The following is a 24,941-nucleotide window of genomic DNA, read 5'->3' as shown; positions in this document are numbered from 1 at the left end:
GAGAAAGAAAATAAAATGAATAGGTCATCTCAGTGGGGAGCCAAAATGTTCAAGAAATAAGCTGGGGGAAACTAATTAAGATTATGCCCATCAGAAAAGCAGCAAGAAGAGATGAGTACCATAAAGAAGGGACAAAGGTCATGATTATTAGAGAAAATAGTTAGCTCGTTTAAGGATAGACAAGAGTGAGCACCTGAGGTCAGAATCTTGTGTCACACCACAGCTGCAAAGCTGGGCTTCCACCTACTATTATATGACTCTAAAAACCAAAGTAAAACCTTCCCCCCAGAAGCATAAAATTACCTGTTGCTTAGTAAAGAACCTAAAACCATTAAACTATCTTCCATCAAGGTGATAATTTCTCCTGATTCGGTTCCTTTGAGAAGGAGCTCTCCTTTTCCCTTAAATGCTGCAAAACTCAGGTTCTGGTTGGTCCAATTTTCAATCACCTGAGTCAGCTTGGCTTCAATATCCTTCTCCTTAATGGCAGATATGCAAATATCCTTCAGAGGGAGATCAAAGAATATGTCATGACATATTACAACTAATTACAACTTAGGTGCCTTGTAAAATCACAGAATTTTGAGCTTGAACCTAGAAGTCATTTGGTCATTTTGTGGCCAAGAAAACCAGGCTCACAACCATTGTGTTAAAAGTTCGAATCAAAACCTTCTGACCATCTGACTACTCATTGTTTTATGGTACCATTTACATTCGATAACAGAACTTAAATCTTCACATTTCTTGATTATCCTTTTAATTGGAGTTTTTTGGCCAAAATGGAGATAATCACAGCTGCTCTATCTCAGCAGGTTGTTATGGGAAACAAGGGAAACTATATGCGGGGAGTCCTTTGAACTCTTCAAGTAACTAGAATCATTGCCATCCAGCATGTTCCAGCTGTAAAATGAATGTCTCATTTGCTTTAAAGTCATTCTATTCTATTTTTTTTTCTTACAGGTGTTCCTGTTTTTCTGAGAATCCTTGATACGAAAGTCTCACAAGGGAAAATAAAAGTATTTTCCCCATGATGCATCTATTTATTTTCATACTTAGAATCACAGATCTCAGAGATGGGAAGGAATTGAAAGGTGTAAGGTATTTCCACAAATAATTATAATACCACATAGCATGTACTAAATGTCCTAAGAGTGGAGTGACCTGTTGTGAGTTCTGAAAAAGGAGAATAGACTTCTGCCTGCAGTCAGAGGGGAAGGCCTCATTGACAAGGGAGCATCTGAGACTGAGTGGGATTCCTGTGAGTGGTGGGGGCAGATGTTCTACAAGTGAGGAGAAAGAGTTCATTTAGAGGCAGTGAGTCCAGGGACAGAGGGAATCCAGCTTGGCTGGACAAAAATTCTTTGAAAACAAAATTTCTGATGTGCATGTGTTGTTAAGAAGGGGAAAAGGTAATGGGGTGCTTGGGTGGCTCAATTAGTTAAGCATCTGTCTTTGACTTGAGCCCTGAGTCAGGCTCCCTGCTCCATGGAGAGTGTGCTTCTCCCTCTCCCTCTGCTGCTCCCCCTGCTTGTGCTCTCCTTCTCTTTCAAATAAATAAATAAAATCTTTTAAAAAAGAAGGGGAAAAGAAGAGGCAGAAACCATATATATGAGATTTCCAGTCACATGGTACAGTTCCTCACCTCCAAAAATATAGAATAATAGACAAAATTCAAACAGAGAAAGTAGAAAACATAACCAAGCTTAGAAACCAAACATCTCAGTGAATCAGAAGTGGAAAAGATACACAAACCAGCAAGTGGAGATGAAGCCCAGGCCTGAGGGCAAGCCCTTATAAATGCTTTGCACAGACATATCTGGCAGCTATACCCCAGGGTCCAGCACAGAGTCAGCCTACTAAAAACTGCCCAGCCTTTCTGTAAAAAAAGGCCTATTTGCTTATCTTAGAGCTTCTGCCTGACAGGCAGGCATCTAATTTAACACACAGCTAGGGGCCTACTGAAATACTTCCCAAAGACTAAGGCTGGGAAGCACCACTCTTGCACTGTCCCTCTGCCTCCCTTCAGGTCACCAATACCTCCTGGAAAGAAGATATGCACTTGTCTGGCTCTCTGGGTTTTTTTGTAGTTGGCACCCAGGAAATGTCTCTTGATCACCTGATTCTGGTGGCAAATGAGGTTTATGTTTAAGGTGCCACAGGACTATAATAAATGAGGGGAAAGTTCTTAATCAGCTACCCACCCCCAGGGCTTAGTGCTGAGATCTAAGACTAAAATGCCCAATTTCTTACTTTAAAGAGGCCTACTGCTTTATCTTCACAGCTGTGGCCCGAAGAGCAGATTTCTAATTAAACATACATCCAAGGGCCAGCTGTAATCCTCTCCAGAGACCTTGAAGGGTGAGGACTATCTTCATACTCCTTATGCTGTGTTCCCAAATGCTGGCATCTCCAACAAAGGAGCTTATATAAACCATTGGCACCCCAGCATTTGTTGTTGTCACCCAAAAGGCACATCCCTTGATAGTCTGACTCTGATGACCCAGTGGGGCTTGTGTTCACAGGTTCAACAGAATAGTAGCAAACAGAGAAAGTTCTTAACTGGCTATCATTCCAGGATTCAGTGCAGAGAGAATAGACATAAATGCCCGTCTCCTAGTGCTCTCCTAAAAGAGATATATTTGCATACTTTAAGAGTTCCTGCCTAAGGATATAACTTCCAATCAGCCTGGATCTAGGTACTGACTGGGACCCTCCACTTTGGGGCCTGACAGGTCTTGTTACACTCTCAATTCCTGGGAGCAACTAAAGATAAAACAGACTATTGGGACAAACACAAAGATTTGAGACAACCAAGAGCTAGGGCAGGCTTGGAGGATAAGTTTCCTTTCCTATGCAAGGCCACTCCTTCAAGACTGGGAGAGGTGGCTGTTTTATACAATGCATAAAAACCAACACAGAGAGGAAAGTGAAATGAAGAAACAGGAATATGATCCAAATGAAAGAGGTTATGACCTTGGAAAAAGACTGTAATGAAACAGAGATGAGTGACTCACCAGATAAGGAGCTCAAAATAACAGTCATAAAAGTATTTACCAAGTTCAGGAGAACAATGCATGAACAAAGTGAGAATTTCAACAAAGAGAAAGAAAATATTTTAAAAGTACCATATTAGCAGTCATGGAGCGAAGAAAACCATCACTAAAAAGCACAGTAAAGGGGCTCAACAGAAAACTAGATGAAGCACAAGAAAGGATCATGAGGGATCCCTGGGTGGCGCAGCGGTTTGGCGCCTACCTTTGGCCCAGGGCACGATCCTGGAGACCCGGGATCGAATCCCACATCAGGCTCCCTATATGGAGCCTGCTTCTCCCTCTGCTTGTGTCTCTGCCTCTCTCTCTGTGTGTGTGACTATCATGAATAAATAAATAAAATCTTAAAAAAAAAAAGAAAGAAAGGATCATGAACTTGAAGACAGGGCATCTGGTACCCAACCTGAGCAAAAAATTTAAAAAAGAATGAAATATAGTGAAGATAATTCAAGGGACTTATAAAAGAGCTTACATGAGCCAGCTTCACCTTATAGGAGTCCCAGAAGAAGAAGGCAGAAATTTTCTTATTTGAAAATTTCTTTTTCTGATTTCTTATTTGAAGAAATAGTGGCTGAAAACTTCCCTAACCTGAGGGAGGAAACAGATATCCAGAATCTAGGAAGCCCAGACACTTTCAAAACAGATGAACCCAAGAGACCTACACCAAGACACCATACTTGAAGTGTCAAAAGTTAAAAAACAAAGAGAAAATCATGAAAGAGGCAAGAGAAAAACAACTTGTTATGTACACAGGGACTCCCACAAGACCAATAGCAGATTTTTTTTTTAAGATTTTATCCATTTACTCATGAGAGACACAGAGACAGAAAGAGAGGCAGAGACACGGGCAGAGGGAGATCCAGGCTCCATGCAGGGAGCCCAATGTGAGACTCAATCCCAGGTCTCCAGGATCACACCCTGGGCTGAAGGTGGCGCTAAATTAGTTGTTATATGTAAGCCTATGGGACCTACAAAGCAAAAACCTATAGTATATACACAAAAGATAAAGCATACCACTACAGAAAGTAATCAAATAACAAAAGGAGAGAGCAAGAGAAGATAGAAACAAAGGAATTACAAAACAGCCAGAAAATGATTAACAAAGTGGCAATAGGCATATACCTATTAATAATTCCTTTATATGTAAATGGACTAAATTATTTTAAAAAAAAAAAAGACAAAGTGTGACTGAATGGATTAAAAATAAAACAAGGGGATCCCTGGGTGGTTCAGCGGTTTTGCGCCTGCCTTTGGCCCAGGGCGCGATCCTGGACTCCCGGGATCCAGTCCCTGCGTTGGGCTCCCGGCATGGAGCCTGTTTCTCCCTCTGCCTGTGTCTCTGCCTCTCTCTCTCTCTCTCTCTCTCCTCTCTCTCTCTCTCTCTCTCATAAATAAATAAAAATAAATCTTTAAAAAATAAAAATAAAACAAGATCCATCTCTATGCTGCTCACAAGAGACTCAGTTCAGATGTAGAAACACACGGACTGAAAATGAGGAAGTAGAAAAAGATATGCCATGCAATTGGAAACCAAAAAGAAAAAAAAAAAGCAGGGGTATTTATAGTTATATAAGATAAGATAGATCTTAAGACAAAAACTGTGATAGTAGACAAAGAAAGTCAGTATATAATGATAAAAGTGTCAAACTAACAAGAGGATATAATTTTGCAAATATCTATGCATCCAACATACAAGCATTCAAATATATAAAGCAAATACTAACATATCAAAAAGAAGAAACTGACAACAATACAATAGTAGTAGGGGACCTTAATACTCTACTTTCTTCAATAGATAGATCATTCAGACAGAAGATCAATTAGAAAACAATGGCTTAAATGACACATTAGATGAGATGAACTTAGACATATATAGAACATTTCATATAAAAGCAACAGAATACACATTCTTCTCAAGTGCACATGGAACATTCTCCAGGACAGATCACATGTTAGATCACAAAATAAGTCCCAATATATTTAAGAAAATTGAAATCGTATCAAGCATCTTTTCCAACCACGATGGTATGAAACTAGAAATTAATTACAAGAAGAAAACTGGAAATCAATTACAAGAAGCAAATATGTGGAGATTAAATGACATGCCACTGAAGAATTAAAGGCTTAAAGAATAAATCAAAAGAGAAATGATACCTTGAGGCAAATGAAAATGGAAACACAACATACCACAACTCATGGGATGCAGCGAAAGCAGTTCTAATAGGGAAGTTCATAAGGAGAAATGCTTACATGAAGAAAGAAGAGAGATCTCAAATAAACAACGTAGCTTTATATTTAAAAGAAGTAAAAAAGAACAAACAAAGCCCACTATTAGTAGAAGGAAGGAAATAACAACAATCAGAGTGGAAAAAATGAAATAGAAACTAAAAGGACAGTAGAAAAGATCAAAGAAACTAACAGTTGGTATTTGAAAATATAGATGAAATAGATAAAACTTTAGCTAGACCAACCAAGAATAAGGAGAGAGAACTCAAAATCAGAAATGAAGACACTAACGAATGCCATAGAAATAGAAAGGGCTGTGAGAGACTACTATGAGCAATTACATGCATAAAAATCGCACAACCTAGAAGAAATGGGTAAGTCCCTAGAGACATACCATCTACCAAGACTGAATTATGAAGAAATAGAAAGTCAAAACAGACTGATTACTAATAAGGAGTTAAATCAGTAATCAAAAAACTCCCAACAAACAAAAGTCTAGGACCAGATGGCTTCACTGCTGAATTCTATCAAACATTTAAAGAAGAATCAATATCAATCTTCTCAAACTCTTCCGAAAGATAGAAGAGGAGAGAACACTTCCAAAATCATTTTATGAAGCCAGCATTACCCTGATACCAAAACCGTACAAAGACACTACAACAAAGAATTACAGGCCAACGTCCCTGATGAATATAGATGCAAAAATCCTCAATAAAAAAAAATCCTCAATAAAATACTAGCAAACTGAATTCAACAATAATTTAAAAGGATCACACGCTGTAACCTTGGAATTTATTTGGAATTTATTCCAGGGTTACAAGGATAGTTTCAGTATCTACAGATCAAAGAAGGATAAAAATCACATGGTCATTTCAATTGATGCAAAAAAGCATTTGATAAAATTCAACATCTATAAGTGATATAACATCTCAACAAAGGTAAAAAGAAAGAACATACCTCAACATAATAAAGACCATATATGACAAATCCACAGCTAACATCATACTCAATGCTTTTGGATCTGGAGCAAGATAAGGATCCCTACTCTCACCAGTTTTATTTCACATAGTATTGAAAATCCTAGACAGAGCAATTAGGCAAGAAAGAAATAAAAAGCATCTGAATCAGGAAGAAAGAAGTAAAGTAAAACTATCATTATTTGCAGATGATATGATATTATACATAGGAAATCCTATGTATACCAAAAACTGTTAGAACTAATAAATGAAATGTTGCATAAAACAAAATCAATATGGAAAATATAGCTGCACTTCTATACACTAATAATAAACTATCCTAAAGGTAAATTAAGAAAACAATTCCAAAAAAAAGAAAACAATTCCATTAACAATTACATCTAAAAGAATGAAAATATCTAAGAATAAATTTAACAAGGAAGTGTAAGACCTGTAACTGAAAACTATAAGACATTGATGAAAGAAACTGAAGAAGACACAAATTAATAGAAAAATATTCCATGCTAATGGATTGGAAGAATTAATGTTGTTAAAATGTCCACAGGATCCAAAGCTAACAGATTAAATGCAATCTTTATCAAAATTCCAATGTTATTTTTTTAGAACAAATAATCTATACAAAACAAAAATTTTGTATGGAACCATAAAAGACCCCAAATAGCCAAAGCAATCTTGAGAAAGAAAAATAAACCTGGAGGCATACTGCTTCCTGACTTCAAACTATATAACAAAGCCATAGTGATCAAAACAGTATCGTATTGGCATAAAAACAGATACAAGGATCAATAGAACAGAATAGAGAACCCAGTAATTAACCCACACATATATGGTCAATTAATTTATGACAAAGAAGCCAGGAATATACAATGGAGAAAGATTGTGTCTTTAATAAATACTGTTGGGATAACTGGACAGCCACATGCAGAAGAATGAAACTGGACCACTATCTTACACTGCACACAAAAATTAACTCAAAATGAATGAAAGACTTGAATTCAAAACCTGAAACTATAAAACTCTTAAGAGAAAATACAGGTGGTAAGCTCCTTAACATTGTTCTTAGCACTGATTTTTGGATTTGGCAACATAGCCAAGGAAACAAAAGCAAAAATACACAAGTGAGACAACATCAAACTAAAATGCTTCTACATGGTGAAGAAAACCACCAACAAAATGAAAAGACAACTGACAAATGAGATAACATATTTGTGCATCATAAATCTGATAAGGGGTTAATATCTAAAATACACAAAGAACTCACATAACTCACTAGGGAAAAAATCCCAAGCAATTCATTTAATAAATGGGCAGAGGATTGGAATAGGCATTTTTCCAAAGAAGACATGCAAATGGCCAATTGGTACATGAAAAGCTGCTCAACATCACTAAATCTCAGGGAAATGCAAAGTGAAATATCACCTCACAACTCTTAGAATGACTATCATCACAAATACAAGAAATAACAAGTGTTGAGGAAGATGTAGAGAAAAGGGAACCCTGCACATTGTTGGTAGGAATGTAAATTGGTGTGGCCAATATAGAATACAGTATGGAGGTTCCACTAAAAAGTTTAAAATAGAGCCACAGGGGCACCTGGATGGCTCAGTCAGTTAAGCATCTGACTTTGGCTCAAATCATGATCCTGGGATCGAGCCCCACATTGGGCTCCCTGCTCAGCAGGAAGTCTGCTTGTTCCTCTCCTCTGCCCCTTCCCTGTTCATGCTCTCTCTCTCTCTCTCTCTCTCAAATAAATAAATAAAATCTTTAGAAAAAAATAGAGCTACATATGATCCAGCAATACTACTTCAGGATACTTATTCAAAGAAAATACTAATTCAAAAAGAAAGAAACCAGAATATAGATACTGAGGACAGACTGGCAGCTGCCAGAAGTGGGGGATTTTGGGGTTAATGAAATGGGTAGAAGGGGTCAAAAGGTACAGACTTCCAGTTATAACATAAATAAGTCCTGGGATGTAAGGTACAACAGGTGACTATAGTTAATAATACTGTATTGTATATTTGTAAGTTGTTAAGATAAAAGTTCTCATCACAAGAAAAAAAAATAAGCTATGTGTGGTGATGGATGTTAACTAGACATACTATGATGATCATTTTATAACATATACATGTTATCAAGTCACTATGTTGCAAACATAAACTAATATATTTATATGCCAGTAATAAAAATTATGTAACTATAAAAACTATGTCTCAATAATAATAAAAAGAGATACCATGCAAACAGTAAGCACACACATACAAAACAAAAGAACTAATTAAAAATCTTGCAAAGGAAAAATAATTTTATTTATTTTTTATTTTTTTTTTTAATTTTTTTTAAGGATTTTATTTATTTATTCATGAGAGACACAGAGGCAGAGAGAGAGAGGCAGAGACACAGGCAGAGGGAGAAGCAGGCTCCATGCAGGGAGCCTGATATGGGACTCGATCCTGGGACTCCAGGATCACGCCCTGGGCCGAAGGCAACATTAAACTGCTGAGCCACCCGGGCTGCCCAGGAAAAATAATTTTAAATATGTAGTAGACTAACAAGAAAAAGTATAGAATTAGAAATTTGGAAACTTTTCTGAGGAATTCACCAGGAATGCAATACAGAAATAAACAGATTTTTTGAAAAGGAGAGTTAGTTAAGGGACAAGGAGGATAGATTAAGGACTCCTAAACTAACATATTTCAAACAATCATCTTACCTCTTTGAGTTACTCTATTATTTTGCAAAACCAAAGGATGTTCAGGAGCATTCCAAATTATGAGGATACGTTATATAGGGCAATTGGTACACCCTTAAAATGTCTGTTTGTATAATTTTCAGAAAAGTAAAAGGAGATATTCTTTAATGAACCACTGATAAGATCTTATAAACTTATGTACCTCAATGTCATCCTTATTTTTAAGCAGTGGTGCTTCCATAATATTTCTAAGACAGAAAGAATCAGATTCCACATCAAATGGGGTTCCAGTTAACTCAGAGATTCGGTCCCAGTGTCTCTGTTTCATTGCCTTATTGGTCATCATTTCTAGCAGAGGACATGACTCACTGAAATCATCAATTCTTTTTTTCAGATCCAAAAAAGCTTGCCAATCTTTAAGCCCTTTCGGGAGTTTACGACACCTTTCAGAAAAAAAAAATTATATCACTACACATTTCTTTGAAGAAGGCATTATGTATATACAGCAATATATCAGAGGATAAATTCATTTGTAAAATACATACAAGATCCTATGAAGATCGGCACCATAAAAAGGTAAGCTTAACTCAATTAAAACTCACCTGTTTTGAAATTCCTGCAGTTCTGCATTAATTTTTTCAATATCTACGTCTCCCCAAAGTATTTCGTAATAACCACTAATATTGCTCATCACAGTATCATACAGTCCATACAGCTTCTGCAGCAAGTTGAGTTCCTTTCTAGAAAACCAAATAATCAAGGTATTACATGATGTAGATATTAAAAATAAACATCGTTATTGGATGGCAGGATTCATCCAATCAAATATTTCATACATGACACGTATAATGTCTTATAGGCACCAACATGGAAACCACAGACAACCCTGTCAGTTTCCAAACAAAAATTTAATTAAAGCCCCATTAATTAGGTCAAGTGTACAGCTCTCAAATATTCCAAGTCATACTGTGACTTGACATTAACAAGTGGTTTGATTATGATTACAGTTCCAATCATCGCAAACAATGTGACCAGAACTTGATAATAAGATCAAAGCTGGGGATCCCTGGGTGGCTCAGTGGTTTAGCGCCTGCCTCCCGCCCAGGGTGTGATCCTGGAGTCCCAGATCGAGTCCCACATCCGGCTCCCTGTCTCCCTCTGCCTGTGTCTCTGCCTCTCTCTCTCTCTGTGTTTCTCATGAATAAATAAATAAAATCTTAAAAAAAAAAAAAGATTAAAGCTAAGGCTAAGGTTTTGATTGTTTTTCTTTTAAAAGCAAGCTAGTTTTTTTGTTAAGAACATGTGCCTTTGGGAAAGTGACTTAAACATCACTTTCCTACCAAGAGCTTCCCCTCAGGTTCCCAAATGGGTTATATACATAACAAGAGTAAGAGGAGGGATTATAGATCCAAGTAAAGATAAGTCCTTTATTGTGTAGAATATAAAAAATTGACTGCTTAACAGAGTTTGTGGATGCTCCCAAGAATTCCTCCATCCTTAGCAGACCATGAGTTCCCCTAGACCAATTTTAGTTTTGGGGTTTATTTTTTTAGTTCTGTTTGTAAGGATTGATATCCACAACTTTTATTATTTATTATAAATAATCCAAAGACCAAAGGTAAGGTTTGCTTATGCTTTTAATAAAGTAAAACTCATTCTATCTTGCAATTATCAAATGGGTATACTGGGTCCCTTTATAAATCTAAGACTCATTCTGGAATCTTGGTTATCTTGCTTTTCCAATTCTTGTTTCATTTTGCTGATTCATCATCTTAGGAATTATTTCATTATTAATCACAGGATATTCCAACTTATGCTAAAAATGACTAAAATAACACAAAAAGAATGATGAGATCTCCTGTAAGGAAGGGACAATAATCCCTATTGCATCATCCTTCAGATTTCTTATTGTGTCACCCAAAGCACTGTATTATCTTTTTTTTTTTTTTTTTAAGATTCATTTTTATATAGACAGACAGTGAGAGTGGAGAGGGGCAGAGAGGGAGGGAGAAACAGAATCCCAAAGAGACTCTCTGCTGAGTAGAACCTGATCTCATGACCCTGAGATCATGACCTGAGCCAAAATGAAGAGTCAGATGATCAACGGACTGAGCCACCTAGGTGCCTCTCAATATATCATCTTTTAACAATATATCAAAAAAGAACTCTGGACAGACACTGTCTTTGTGTTGTTGTTGTTTTATTCTTGGTTAGCTTTCACATAATATAGTTAAGGATTCAGAATCGTTCATTTTTTTAAACCCAAAACAGAAAAGACAACTGACCAAGAATGGTACTCCCCAAGTATTAAAGAGAAAAGAGACACAAAACAGCACTCTAGACTCTAATAGTGAAACCATGTAGTGAGATCTCAGACTGTCGGTCTTTAGATGATGATTACCTAGATGAATTTTACTCAGATCAGTAATTTATGAGTGAACAATCTATTTCAGTAGAGACAAGGGCTTCATCATGCAGTATTTTACAAGAACCTAGACCATCTCATTTTGTGAAAAGGATAAATGGTTGTTCTTTCATTATCTGTGATGTTTGCATCAGTTTTACTTGGGACTTTCCCTAAGTAGACAAATGCTAAAGGCAGATGTGTATTTAAAGGAGATAGATGATGCAAAAATGAAAAAATTTATTGACTTGATGATTCAAATCTAAAAGTAAAGACTTTTTCATTTATAACATAGGAAAGATGATGGTCATTTCTTCAACAAAATTATGACTGGCAACAGTTTTGGGTTTTAACAATGCCAAGTGCAAGAAAATCAGAAGTAATAATAAGATAAAAGCTGTTGGAGATGGATCTGAATTCAGAAATCAGTGTTTGTACAATGGTATGGTCCAGGTTCATGTATGACAGCTGATGAGCAGTTGTTGTGTCACCAGCTAGACCCCAAAACCTGACCTTAATCACCCACCTGCTTTTCTACTCACTCATCTTTCTCTTATATTTTTCCTTAAGCTCTTTTTTCCGGCTTATCTCTTAACTCAGGCAAAGGAAACCTGAAGCCACCCCTCAGGTGATAGCAATTGTCCTGACTGACCAGACCTCCCCCTCCCCAGACCACTCAGGCTTTTTGAGCTAAATCTCTGACTGGCGTTTGAGCGATGAACCATAGAGTGACCTCTGGAATGACCTACAATCACCTTTACCTCATTATAATACTAAAACTCAGCCCAAGGAGGAGCACAGCCTCATTTACATAACATACAATTTGTGATTAGGCATGTTTCCTGATGGTGCATGCGTGACCTTATGCCCACCTCTACGTAGGATGACAAGACTTCCCTATCTAAATATTCATCCTGGGATCCCTGGGTGGCGCAGCGGTTTAGCGCCTGCCTTTGGCCCAGGGCACGATCCTGGAGACCCGGGATCGAATCCCACGTCGGGCTCCCAGTGCATGGAGCCTGCTTCTCCCTCTGCCTGTGTCTCTCTGCCTCTCTCTCTCTCTGTGACTATCATGAATAAATAAATAAAATCTTTAAAAATAAATAAATAAATAAATATTCATCCTAACCCTAAACAAAAGGAACTCATTCACCCTCTCTTGGGGAGTCATGGCTTTGGAAGCCATTCCCCGAAATCTCCTTATTTGCGGCAAATAAAGTTTTCTTTGTGTAACACCTCATCCTGGTGCAGTTTCTGATTCACCAAGGAGTCAACTCACATTGGTTGGACTCCAGTTGCATTCTGAAGTCAGTCTCCGTTTTGTTATGGAGGGTTATGGAGTAAAAGTTTGGGTTTTGGAGTAAAAGCTTGGGTTTTCTCTGCTTAAATTCTTATTACATTTTCTAACAAAGTGCTTTTTACCATTCTTTTATTCTAACTTTTGCAAATTATTCATAAATTACTTAAAATGTAAAAGAATTAAAAGGTCCACTGGTCCAGACAGTAAATGTGGATAGTTGTTTTTCCAGGAACACTGAGGGTTAAAATAAAACAAAGAGTCTCAGACTGAGCATGAAAAAGAGTTAGAGAATTCATAAAAATGCAGGACCCAACCCCTGAGATTTTGAATCAGTAAATCAGGGCAAGGAACAGATAACCTGTAGTTCTTTTTATTTTATTTTATTTTATTTTATTTTATTTTATTTTATTTTATTTTATTTTATTTATTTTATTTATTTTATTTAAATTCAGTTAATTAACACATAGTATATTATTAGTTTCAAAGTAGATTCATCAGATGCATATATCACCCAGTGCTTATTACATCATGTGCCCTCCTTAATGTCCATCACCCAGCAGTATGGAGGTTCCTCAAAAAGTTAAAAACAGAGGTGCTCCCTACAACCCAGCAATTGCACTACTAGGTATTTACCCAAAGGATACAGATACCTGCAATTCTAACACAACTGGTCATCTGGTTAAGTTTGGTGAATGACTGCTTTGGAAAAAGATTACAAACCATCTACCCTAAGGTAGATTGAAGCATTAATTTATGGTCGGACAATTTCTTGTCTATTTTGCATAGGCATGTTATGACTTTGAAAGAAGTTAACATAAAGTTCTTTACTAAAGCCATGATCCTAATAAGCAAAAATCACTGTTTTAATTTTGACTTTGAGGAAAGTTATATAAAATTCCATTAAAATGTAGTTGCTTAAATCCTAGATCTACTAATTGTTTAAAATCAAGTAAGTTCCTTGGCCTTCAATCTTAATGAATTTCTATGTCTATCCAATATGGAACAGCACGTAGCACAAACTCAGTAAGAAAGGTTGGAAAGCCAAGAATGGTTATTCCTCTAAATAAAATATATCCAAAACTGTAGTGTTTCTGTACAATAATTGACACTATTTGACAATAGCAAAATGAACAAAATAAAGCACAAGCTAAATATAGGCCACAAATACTAGAATTCTTGCAACGTATTTCCAATTCCCCAAGAATATTTCTTTTATATGTGGTGACTTGGTATTCAGTGGGTCAGGAATTGCCAGGAATATGGAGAATATTTAGGAGTGTTCTAAGGGAGGCTCTTCTCTGCATGATAAAGGATTCAATGATGACACGATTCTTCTAATGAACACTATTTAATTATTTGCATGTAACACTTGTACAATTTCTATACTTACCTAGTTTTGTGTAAAACCTCATAATCAGTTACAGGCAACCCAAAAAGTTGTTCACCAGATGAATACGTAACAAACTTCCTCCACAGATCATCAAAATTGGCCTATAAAAAGATTTTTAACTTGTAGTAAAATATAATTAATTCAGGACCCATTAAAGTAGAATTTATTATAATTGGAATAAAAGCTACAATGGAGTTTATTTAATAATATCTATGAAACAAAGACTTGTGAAGAAATTTATATTGATACCAAGCTATCAGAAGAAAAGTTGAGCACTTAGGAAAATTAACTTTCAAGCATTCTAAAAGTATCCATTTTACATAAAATTTTTTCTTTAATAAATTAAGTGGTCTTCAGAAGACCTATATTTCAAGTTCCCATAAATATGTCTGAAAGTAATAAAACTGCATTTTAAAAAATCTATAATTCAGGCTTCTTCACTAATTTAGACTTGTCATCTGTTCCACAGAGTTCAAATGAGTGAGTATAATCCTTTCAACCCTGTTTTCTCTCCAAGCAATAAAGAGTCTATAAAATGAAGGATTCAATTATAACACCACTTGAAAGAATTCTAACAATCTGAATCAGCGAAGTTAATGCCCATGCCCTTTGAATTGGAAGTGGAATCTCCTATACTAGGAATGCTAAGTATGAAGAGTGTTTAAAGCATAAAAGCAAATAGAAATAATCCACCCATGATGAAGTATGTGTGCTCTATATAAGGGTATAATATATCAATAAGGATACTAAATTTCCAGCCCTGGAGAATGTCTGGCATCAGACTTCACCATATTCAGATAGTGAATCAGATCTGACAATAACATTAGCATATTTTTAGAGGAGCCAAATAAAGAAGGTGTGAAGACCCTGAAGGAACTCCAATGAACCCTTCCTTTCTAGAAAGTAAGGTCCATATTTTGCACTTTTTATAATCCTCAGTGGTTAATATAATGGTTACTCAATAAATTTAATGACTAAAGTGGCCATAGAACCATGCGAACACTAGAAAAGGAGAAACAAAAATGTTAAAGTTAGCATACTTTAAAATAATATTTAAAATCTTGTTTATGTGGTGAAGACTATTGATGGATGCCAGTCACTCATCCCCTTTTTTATTCAGGCCCCAGATAATATGAAAAGACCCACAGCATTAGCCAAATGGGCAAAAAAAAAAATACCAGCTTTGTCAGCAGGACAACCAAGTGTCCAGCAACTCCAGAAATCAGAGTAAAGTTGCACCCTGAGCCCAATGGGAAGCTCCTGCTTCTTTCCACAATCTAGATAGATCTTGGCACCTGCCTTTTAGGGGGCTTGGAGGGGACGGTGAGGGGGCACCTGCTTTGGAGGAGAGTTGGGTCACATACCCAGCCACATGCATGGTGAACAACCTGCTTAGCTCACACCCCCAACCACAGGCAGAGCAGAAGGAGCAAGATGCCAAGAGATGCGCCCTACAATATCTTTTCAATGAAGTGGCCACACCCCTGGTAAAAGGGTGGCACATTCAAGTCCCACTTGCTGATGAATAAACTGGTAACTCCTGAGGGAAAAACAAGGAGGTGGGTCTACCTTCAAAATATACCCAGGTTCTAATCTCTTCTCTTCAACTCCAATGCCACCAGTCTGGTCCAAGTGACTATCACCCTCTCCTGGATTATTGCAAGAGCTTCCTAATTTCTCTGCTTTCACCCTTAACTATCAGAAATCTACTCTCAACACTGTAGCCAGACTGATCCACTGAAAACATAAGTAGGATGATGTCTTATTTGCTCTTACTCAGGGCCTTTGCACTTGCTCTTCCTCTTGCCTGGAAAGCTGCTCTTCCAGACACCTCCCTGGCTCATTCCCTCATTTCTCTAGGTCTCTACTCAATGTCATCTTTTCAAGCTGGCCTTCTCTGGAGATGCTATTTTATTTTGTTTTATTTTAAGAGAGAGAGAATGCACATGAGAGAACACAAACAGTGAAGAGGGAGAAGCAGGCTGCCCATCAAGGAGGAAGCCTGATGTGGGGCTTGGTCTCAGGACCCTGGGATCATGACCTGAACCAAAAAGCAGATACTTAACTGACTGAGCCACCCAGGTGCCCCTGGAGATGCAATTTTAAAGTTCACATCCACCTTACATACACACAGCCCAGCACATTATGCCCTTTCTCTGCTTTATTTTTTCCTTTGGCACTTATTATCATCCAACTTATTACTTTTTTCACTCATATCTATATTATCTTGCTTTTATTGCTGAGAGATTCTGCTTGGCTCAGCTGGCAGCCATTAGGTGAGCAGATCAGTCTTGATCCTGGCTCCTCCAGAAAGGCAGGCCTTTCCCTGAGACTCTGGGGACTTCAGATAGCAAAGAATCAGAGCCTCCTCCAAGGTCTGGCATAAAGTTCTGGATCAGGGTGATGCGAGGATCTGGTTTTAGTCCAAGAGTTACCACTATTGTCCTGAGGACAAAAGAACCTTAACAATAACAAGGGACTGGACTTTGTCTAAGGACATCATATCCAAGTGAAAGGCTTGTGCCTGCTGCATCCCCTGAAAACCCTTGCCAACACAGACAACCTATCTTACAGAAATCTACCAGACTTACTGGGCTAGCCCTACCCTGCCCCCGGAGCCAAGCAGCACAGATAGTGAGTGGGCTCTGTGACAGCTGATTTCCTTACTTTGCACAAATTGACTAATCTATGGTCAGCTGCAATTCCATTTTTCTTATCTGGGTCTGGGTTTTCTATTTAAATCACCAAAATCAAGGGAGATACTTGAAAGTTAGGTACCATATGAGGAATTCCACTTGGTTCGGATGGAAAAAGCCTGAACTACCCCTCTCAGGAGAACCTGCGACTGGAGAGATCCCATTCAACTTGACTGAACCTTTTTGAGAAAAGCATGCATGGAACCAGCCTGAACCATCTATGGAACGTGCACATAAAGCAACAAGATCAAGATTGCTGACTCCACTCTTCCGTTTATCTGCTTTGAGGTGAAAAACCCAATCGTAAAGTGATAAGTCATCTCTGACACAGGTAATGGGACATTTGGAAATTCCTAACCAGCACATGGCAAAACAAAGTTAGGAGCTACAGAAAGCCTTCCTATGGCTTGATTTGGGGCAAAACTCGGGTAGTCTTAGTAAAGTAGAAAACACTGGGTTTTGGACATCTCTGTATCTCCTGGTAGGATGACTGTGGAAGCTATCTGAGTTATTATATAAATACAGGCAGCAAGTGGGGCAAGGTGAGGAAAAAAGTAACATCTAGAAGGGGGCACAGAACAGAGAGATATGTTTATAATTGTTCCTTTAAAAAAGGAAAGACATGCGGCTTTTAAAATTTGATTGGGAAGGATAGTTAAGAGGAAAATGTTAGGAGAAAAGGATCCGTCTAAGAAGGGGCAAAGGAAAGTAAAGAGTTCCCAGGGACAGGAAGGGGAACACAGCTCTCTGAAATTTACATAACACACCCTACATTGTCTCTATAAATTTGGAGACAAGGTCGTCTGCTCAAACTAATCTCAAAACTACTCCTCCCACACTCGTACTTCAGTAAATAACTCTACCCTCTTCCATCTTCCCAAGCTGGAAATCTTCCTCTCTTCCCCTTCACCCAGGCTCCAGGCCTATCAAGTTGGTCCTGTTAAATAAACTCATGTTCCATGCAGGTTTCTTCATTGAAATGTATTTGTTTAGTCTCAAGCTTGACAATTTCCTGTTGCATTACTGAAACTGCCATCAACATGACCATCCTCCCCCCAAAGCATTCTCCACACTAATGCCAGAGAAATCTTTTAAACACACAACTGAAAAAATAAAAATAAAAAATAAACACACAACTGTTTTAAAAATTCCAATCTGGACATATTGTTCTTTGCGTAGAGCCCTCCAGCCCCCAAGATAGGCTATGAGCTCCTTATCGTGGCCTACAAGGCCCTCTCATTGGTGATTTCTGCCCACTCTGTTGTCCCATCCCTCATCCCTATCTTCTCTGCCCACTGTACCCCACATTTCACTCCTTCATCTCTCTAAATCTCCCTATTTCCTCATCTCTGGCCTTTGTAGGAGGTGCAAATTCTAATTTGTTTTTCTTCTTCCCCTGGCTAACTCTAACTAGCCCTTTAAGATGCAGCTTGGATGGCTCTTCTTCCAGGAAGCCTTCTCTGTCTGCCCCTTCAGCTCCCATTTTGGTTGGGAGCTGCCTACACCTGTATCCATAACACTAGTTCTCACATCTAGATTACAGTGCTCAAAACATGGTTTTGCAATTACTATCTCTCCAGCTCACTGTCTCCCTACCAGGTTTTAGCAGCTTAGAGGTAAGAACCATTTCTTAATCATCTTTCTATTGACCAAGACACATAATAGGCATCTGATGAATATTTTCTAATGATTATGAATGCAGGTGGGACAGGGAACATAAAGGGAACAGGAACAGAAAACAGGATAGAGAACAAAAACAAGTAATAGAATTGCCTGATACTAACAGACCCAGGGGGGCTAGTTTACATAGGAATCCATGAATCCACAAAACATTAACCCAAATGAGTGTGTGATTTTTCTCTAGATGTGCTCAGCAATCTGAGTGTAGAAAAAGATAGGGAATGGTTGGCCTGATCATTGGATCAGTGTATAGGGTAGGGCAAATGAGCTGGGAAGTTTAAAGTCATGGATAAGAAAGGAATGGATACAGAGGGGAGATAGGGAAACCATGTGTCAATATTTTAAATCTTATTTTGATACATTTTATTCTAAGAATTTCTACCATTTATATGCAAATGAGATACTTGGAATCAGAATAAGGTATACACTTAAGTTCAAAATCAAAGTCTTAGTCTCTAAAAATAGGGAGAGATTCTGTGGAGAAGAACACAAAGGATACAAGAAAAGGAATCAATCACATTATTTAGAAGATTAGAATATAATTAAAATCTGGATGTACTTTAAACATTAATTTTTCCACTATAAGGTAGAACAACATAAATTTTTCCCTAAAATTACTTTAAAGAATAACAACACATTGTCGACATACAAAAAAATGAAGTTTTACCTGAAATATCTGTAGCCTGTTACTAGCTTCTTGGGGTGGAATATTTGGAACCATGGGTCCTTCCTGTAATGAATAATATACTCTCCATTTAAATTCTTAATCACATGTATTAATCAATTTATTGAGTTTATCTATTATTTCCTTTTAAATAAATAAACATGATTTTTATCTGATCTAGTCTAATTTTGTCCCATATCTGAAGCTTTCATTAGTTTTTACAGCTTTATTGAGATATAATTCACATACTATACAACCTCTCATTAAAAAGGACAATTTAATGGCTTTTAGTATATTCACAGAGTTGTGTAACCATGATCACAATCAATTTTAGAACATTTGCCTCACTCTAACTTCCATTCATTTTTAAAGGAGCATGACATCGGTACTAAAAAATGTGCCAAAATTACATCCTGTAGGAAGCCTGCACCACTAGGGCTCTGTTTCATTCCATTTATGGTTATAAACAATGATGCTGTGTTTATGCATTAGAATAACTATTGATATAGAGTTCTGAGGACAGCCTCCTCTCTCTCACTGATTGTTCAGCCCAATATGGAAATAGAGGAGCACATAGGTTGAATAGCTGAAAGAAGCAAATGCAGTCTTTGGTGGCCTTCATCCAGAACACAGTTGCAAAAGGACCACAGATGGTCTGTATAATCATGAATATTATGGATATGCTAAATAATAGAGCAGATTCCCAGTATAATAAAATGATAGGGCCGTAAAATCTTTTTTTTTTTTTTTAGGTTTTATTTATTTATTTGAGACACACACAGAGAGAGAGAGAGAGAGAGGCAGAGACACAGGCAGAGGGAGAAGCAGGCTCCATGCAGGGAGCCTGACGTGGGACTCGATCCCGGGACTCCAGGATCACACCCTGGGCTGCAGGCGGCGCTAAACCGCTGCGCTACCGGGGCTGCCCAGGGCCGTAAAATCTTGACAAATCCAACGAAAAGAGGTAAGTTTAGTACATGTAAAAAAAATGTGCTATGTGGTTATTATTAAGGGCTTAAAATGTTTTATGAATCTAGACCCATTGTGACCACTAAAGGAAGTAGCATATTTTAGGGGAATACATCCAACTTCTGAGTTTAACTTCAAAGAGGAGGATCATTAACAGTCATGATACCAGGTTGAATAGTCTGCAGGACTGACCAGGTGTGACATCTATTATTTATTTTCAGTGACCCTTTGGTTCTCTGAGAGTTAGTGAAAAAAAGATCAGTTGCATAATACCCTACTATTTAGGTATTTATAGTTTCTTACAGCCTTCCAACAAGTGCATTGCATTTTCAGCTATGAGCATTCTGGCCTGAGAAAGCATAAGACCAGACCTTTTGTTCTTTCCACAATCTCAAAAGTTGTTTTCCTTTTAACGGTTAAATTCTCTTTCTTCCTCTATAAAATTATTTTTAAAAACTAGCTATCTCCTTTTTTTTCCTGATAGCTACAAATATGCAAATATAGCTTCTTATATACAATGTGCAAATTGCTGCATATTTCTCAAGATTCATCACTGTCATCTCATATAAACATGCCACAGAACATTTTAACACACAGCATGCAAATACTTAGATTACCGCCTCATATGATTCTGCGAAGTTCATTACATCCTCACGAAAAACTTCCACAGACTCAAGAAGATTACTCTTAAACTTTGGCTGCACTTGAACTAGTTCATCTTGTACAGAAACCTAGAATAAAAAAGAATACCCAACATGAGATTTATTTAAATGAAAATGTATTTAAATAAAAACTATAATTCCATCCCAGCCAGTTTGCTATCCCACAGATGTCCAGTATGAACAAGGGCATCTCTGCAATGCTGCTTAAAAAAAAAAGGGGGGGGAAATAAACAACCCAAATGCAGCAAAAGGGGACGCAAATCATTCTAGTTCATGACCCAAGACGCAAAGCCATCTTCTGTAACTGCAGTTAGGAAAAAGTTTTCTGGCTATCCAGCTCAGGTCATCACTGTGGCCGGAGAAACAGTTACTGCTTACAGACGCAGTCTGGGTCACATGCTGTCTCTGAGGCCAGATGAAGGTCTGGGATTAATAATTTCTGGTAGGTTTACATGGTCACAAGGGTTGGAACAGTCACCTAAAAGAAAGTCATATTACCTTGGGTATTAAAAAAAAAATAAGGAATGCCCTCCATAACAGTCTTCAAAAGCCTCTGCTTAAACCTTCAATCATAATAGCTAGCACTTAATTCATACTTACTATCTGTCAGGCTTTTCACCTGTGTTAATTCATTTAATCCTCATGACAATGCGGTGTGGTAAATACTGATATTATATTCATTTTACAGTTGAGAAAACTGAGGCATAGAGACATTAAGTAACTTCCCCAAGGTCCCGCATCAGCATGAGGCAATGTCAAGATTCAAAACCCAGCAGTGTGGTTCTGGGTTTTTTATAAAACTTCAGATTAATGGTGATTGTACTAAAGGATGGGCCAACAGGTTTAACACTAACAGTTCAAGAGATAGAACAACTGCATGGGAAAAAATCAGAGAGGGAGACAAACCATGAGAGACTCTTAACTACAGGAAACAAACTGACGGTTGCTGGAGGGGAGGTGGGTGCAGGGATGGGGTAACTGGGTGACGAGCATTAAGAAGGCCATGTCCTGTGATGAGCACTGGGTTGTATGCAACTAGGAATTACTGAACACTACATCTAAAACTAAGGATGTACTATATGTTGGCTAACTGAATTTGAATTAAAAAAATAATTTAAGAAAGAAAAGAAGAAAAAAAAAAAGCTAGAACAACCCAAGTGAATCTTTTCCATTGAACAGTAACAGAAAGTTGGGCTTCACTAAATCTCAACCTAGGGTTCTCCATTTCCTTCCCAAGATGCAATTTTCTGACTAAATCAGCAATCGTTTTTTAAAATAAGTGAATATTCAATATTGAGCATTTAAATAAACATGAATATTGTTAAAAAGAATTTTAAAAAAAATAAAAAAATAAAAAAAAAAATAAAAAAGAATTTTATACACATTACCTCAAGGAAGTCTCATAACCATGTATAAAAAAATTCCTAACGTATTCCTAAATGATCATATGAAGAAACTGAGAAATGAAGGTTATTAACTTGCATAAGATCACCCAACTGGCTGGTGGCAGAGCTGGGATCACAAGTCATGACCCCAATTTCAGCTCTGGGTGCTTGCTAGTCTGCTTTGCTTCAATCTCAGTGACAAATCTCTCCACAAACAAAAAACTTTAAGCCAATGTTTAATTAATATTCAATAAAAATTTCCATTATAATTAAAAAATCTGGATCTTCCCTTGGACTTCATTTTTACTGTTTAACTGTATAAATATCAACTTCAAAAATGCGTAGAGAGTTTATAGCTAAAAATGCCTGCATGACAAGAAAAAAGATCTCAAATCATTTAACCTAACCATCCACCTTCACAAACTAGACAAAGAACAAATTAAATCCAAAACAAACAGAAGGATAGAATAAAAATTACAGCACAGGTAAATGATATAGAGTACAGGTAAACAATAAAGAAATCAACAAACTAAAAATTTCTTCTTTGAAAAGATGAACAGAATTGATGAACCTTCGCCTAGGCTAACCAAGAAAAAAAGAGTAAGGACTCAAATTATTAAAATTAAGAATGAAAGAGGGGATTATCACCACCTACTTTACAGAAGTAAATGGAATTATAAGGATACAATCAATAGAGTGAACAGGGACCCTATGGGATAAGAGAAAGTATTTTTAAATTCTACATCTGATATGTATTAATATCCAGAATATATAAAAAACTCCTACATTTCAACAACAACAAAACCACAAACAGCTCAATTTTAAAATAGGCAAAGGACTTGAGTAGACTTTTTTCCAAAGAAAATATACAAATGGACAGTAAGTATATAAAAGGATGCTCAATATCATGTAACATGAGAGAATTGCAAATCAAAACCACAATGAGGTATCACCTCACCAATTAGGATGCCCACTATCAAGAAAACACAAAATAACAAGTGTTGGCAAGGATGTGGAGAAATTGGAACCTTTTCCCACGGTTGGTGGGAATGTAAAATGATGCGGCTGCAATGGAAAACAATATAGTGGATCTCAAAAAGTTAAAAAATGATACTATATGATACACCAATTCTATTCCTGGGTATATATCCAAAAGAATTAAAAGTGGAGTCTCAAAGAGATATCCGCACTTTCATGTCCATAGCAGCATTATTCACAAAAGCCAAAAGATGGAAGCAACCTAAATGAACACTGCAAGATGAATGAATAAACAAAATGTGGCACATATATACAATGCGATAGTAGTCAGTCTTGAAAAGAAAGGAAATCCTGTCACCTGCTACAACATGGATGAAACTTGAGGACATTATGCTAAGTGAAATAAGCCAGTCACAAGAAGGCAAATATTGTATGATTCTACTTATATGAGGTACCAAAAGTAGTCAAATTTATAGAGGCAGAAAGCAGAATGCTGGTTGGAACTGGGGAAAGAGAGAAATCAGGAGTTATTATTTAATGAATATAGAATTTCAGTTTTGCAAGATGAAAAATTTTGGAGATTGGTTGCACAACAATGTGAACAGACTTAACACTACTGAATTGTACACTTGAAAATAATTAAGATGAGAAGTGTCTGGATGGTGCAGTCAGTTAAGCATCCAACTCTTGGTTTTGGCTCATGTTGCGATGTCAAGTTGGTGAGATCTAGCCCTGTGCTGGACTCTGAGCTCTTAAGCTCTGCTCAAGTCTCTCTCTCCCTCTCCCTCAGTCCTTCCCCCCTACTCTCTCTTTCTCTATCTCAAATAAATAAATAGATCTGTTTTTTTAAGATTTTATTTATTTATTCATGAGAGACAGAGAGAGAGAGAGAGAGAGAGAGGCAGAGACACAGGCAGAGAGAGAAGCAGGCCCCATACAGGGAGCCCAATGCAGGACTCGATCCCGGGACTCCAGGATCACACTTTGGGCTGAAGGCAGGCACTAAGCCACCGAGCCACCCAGGGATTCCCAGTAAATAGATCTTTAAAAAATAGTTAAGACGGTAAAAGCTTTGTGTATTTCACCAGGATTTAAAAAAAAAAAAAAAAAAAAACTTAGCACAAAGTTATAGTAATTAAGCCAGTAGGTTACTAGCATAGGGATGGACATATGAATCAACAGAATAGAATTGGGAGTCCAGAAATAACTCCCTACATTTATGGCCAATTGATTTTCAACAAGGGTGCCAAGATAATTTGTTGGTGAAAGGATAGTCTTTTCAACAAATGGTGCTGAAACAACTGGAAATCCACATGCATTTTTTGCATGAAGTTGGACCCCTAACTCCCATCATACAAAAATTACCTCAAAAATGTATCAGAAATCTAAATATAAGGGCTAAAATTATAAAACTGACATAAGAAAACATAGTAGCAAGTCTTTATGACCCTGGATTTGACAGTTGTTTTCTAGTTATGATACTAAATCACAAGCAACAAAAGAAAAAATAGATAAATTGGACTTCATCGAAATTAAAAAACTTTGTACTTCAAATTCAGAGACAGAAAGTAGAATGGTGGTTACCAAGGACTGGAGTGGAAGGGAAAATGTGGAGTTACTGTTAATTAGGCACAGAATTTCAGATATATAAGGTGAAAGGAGTAATAGGGATATATAGTGATAATGGCTACACAACAAGGTGAATGTCTTTAATACCATTGAACTGTACACTTTAAAAAATGATGAAGATGGTAAATTTTTATATTATGTGTCTTTTAATACAGTAAAAAAGAAGAAGAAAGGAAAGACACCATCAATAAATTGAAAAGACATCGGGATCCCTGGGTGGCGCAGCGGTTTGGCGCCTG

General features: G+C 37.2%; 1 protein-coding gene across 1 annotated transcript in view; it reads right to left on the bottom strand.

Annotated features, from left to right (window-relative positions):
* Positions 1-24,941, bottom strand: part of DNAH8 (dynein axonemal heavy chain 8) — a 363,394-nt gene that overhangs the window by 217,148 nt on the left and 121,305 nt on the right. The window contains exons 31-36 of the mRNA XM_025418650.3: positions 20,666-20,779; positions 19,083-19,145; positions 14,040-14,140; positions 9,548-9,685; positions 9,148-9,388; positions 304-503 (exon numbers count right to left, since the gene is read on the bottom strand). Of these exons, the coding sequence (XP_025274435.3) occupies positions 304-503; positions 9,148-9,388; positions 9,548-9,685; positions 14,040-14,140; positions 19,083-19,145; positions 20,666-20,779 (857 nt within the window). The remainder of the gene's footprint in view (positions 1-303; positions 504-9,147; positions 9,389-9,547; positions 9,686-14,039; positions 14,141-19,082; positions 19,146-20,665; positions 20,780-24,941) is intronic.

This window comes from Canis lupus, chromosome 12, assembly GCF_003254725.2.
Source record: "Canis lupus dingo isolate Sandy chromosome 12, ASM325472v2, whole genome shotgun sequence".
In the NCBI taxonomy this organism is placed as follows: domain Eukaryota; kingdom Metazoa; phylum Chordata; class Mammalia; order Carnivora; family Canidae; genus Canis; species Canis lupus.
This window is presented reverse-complemented; position numbering and strand designations above follow the sequence as displayed.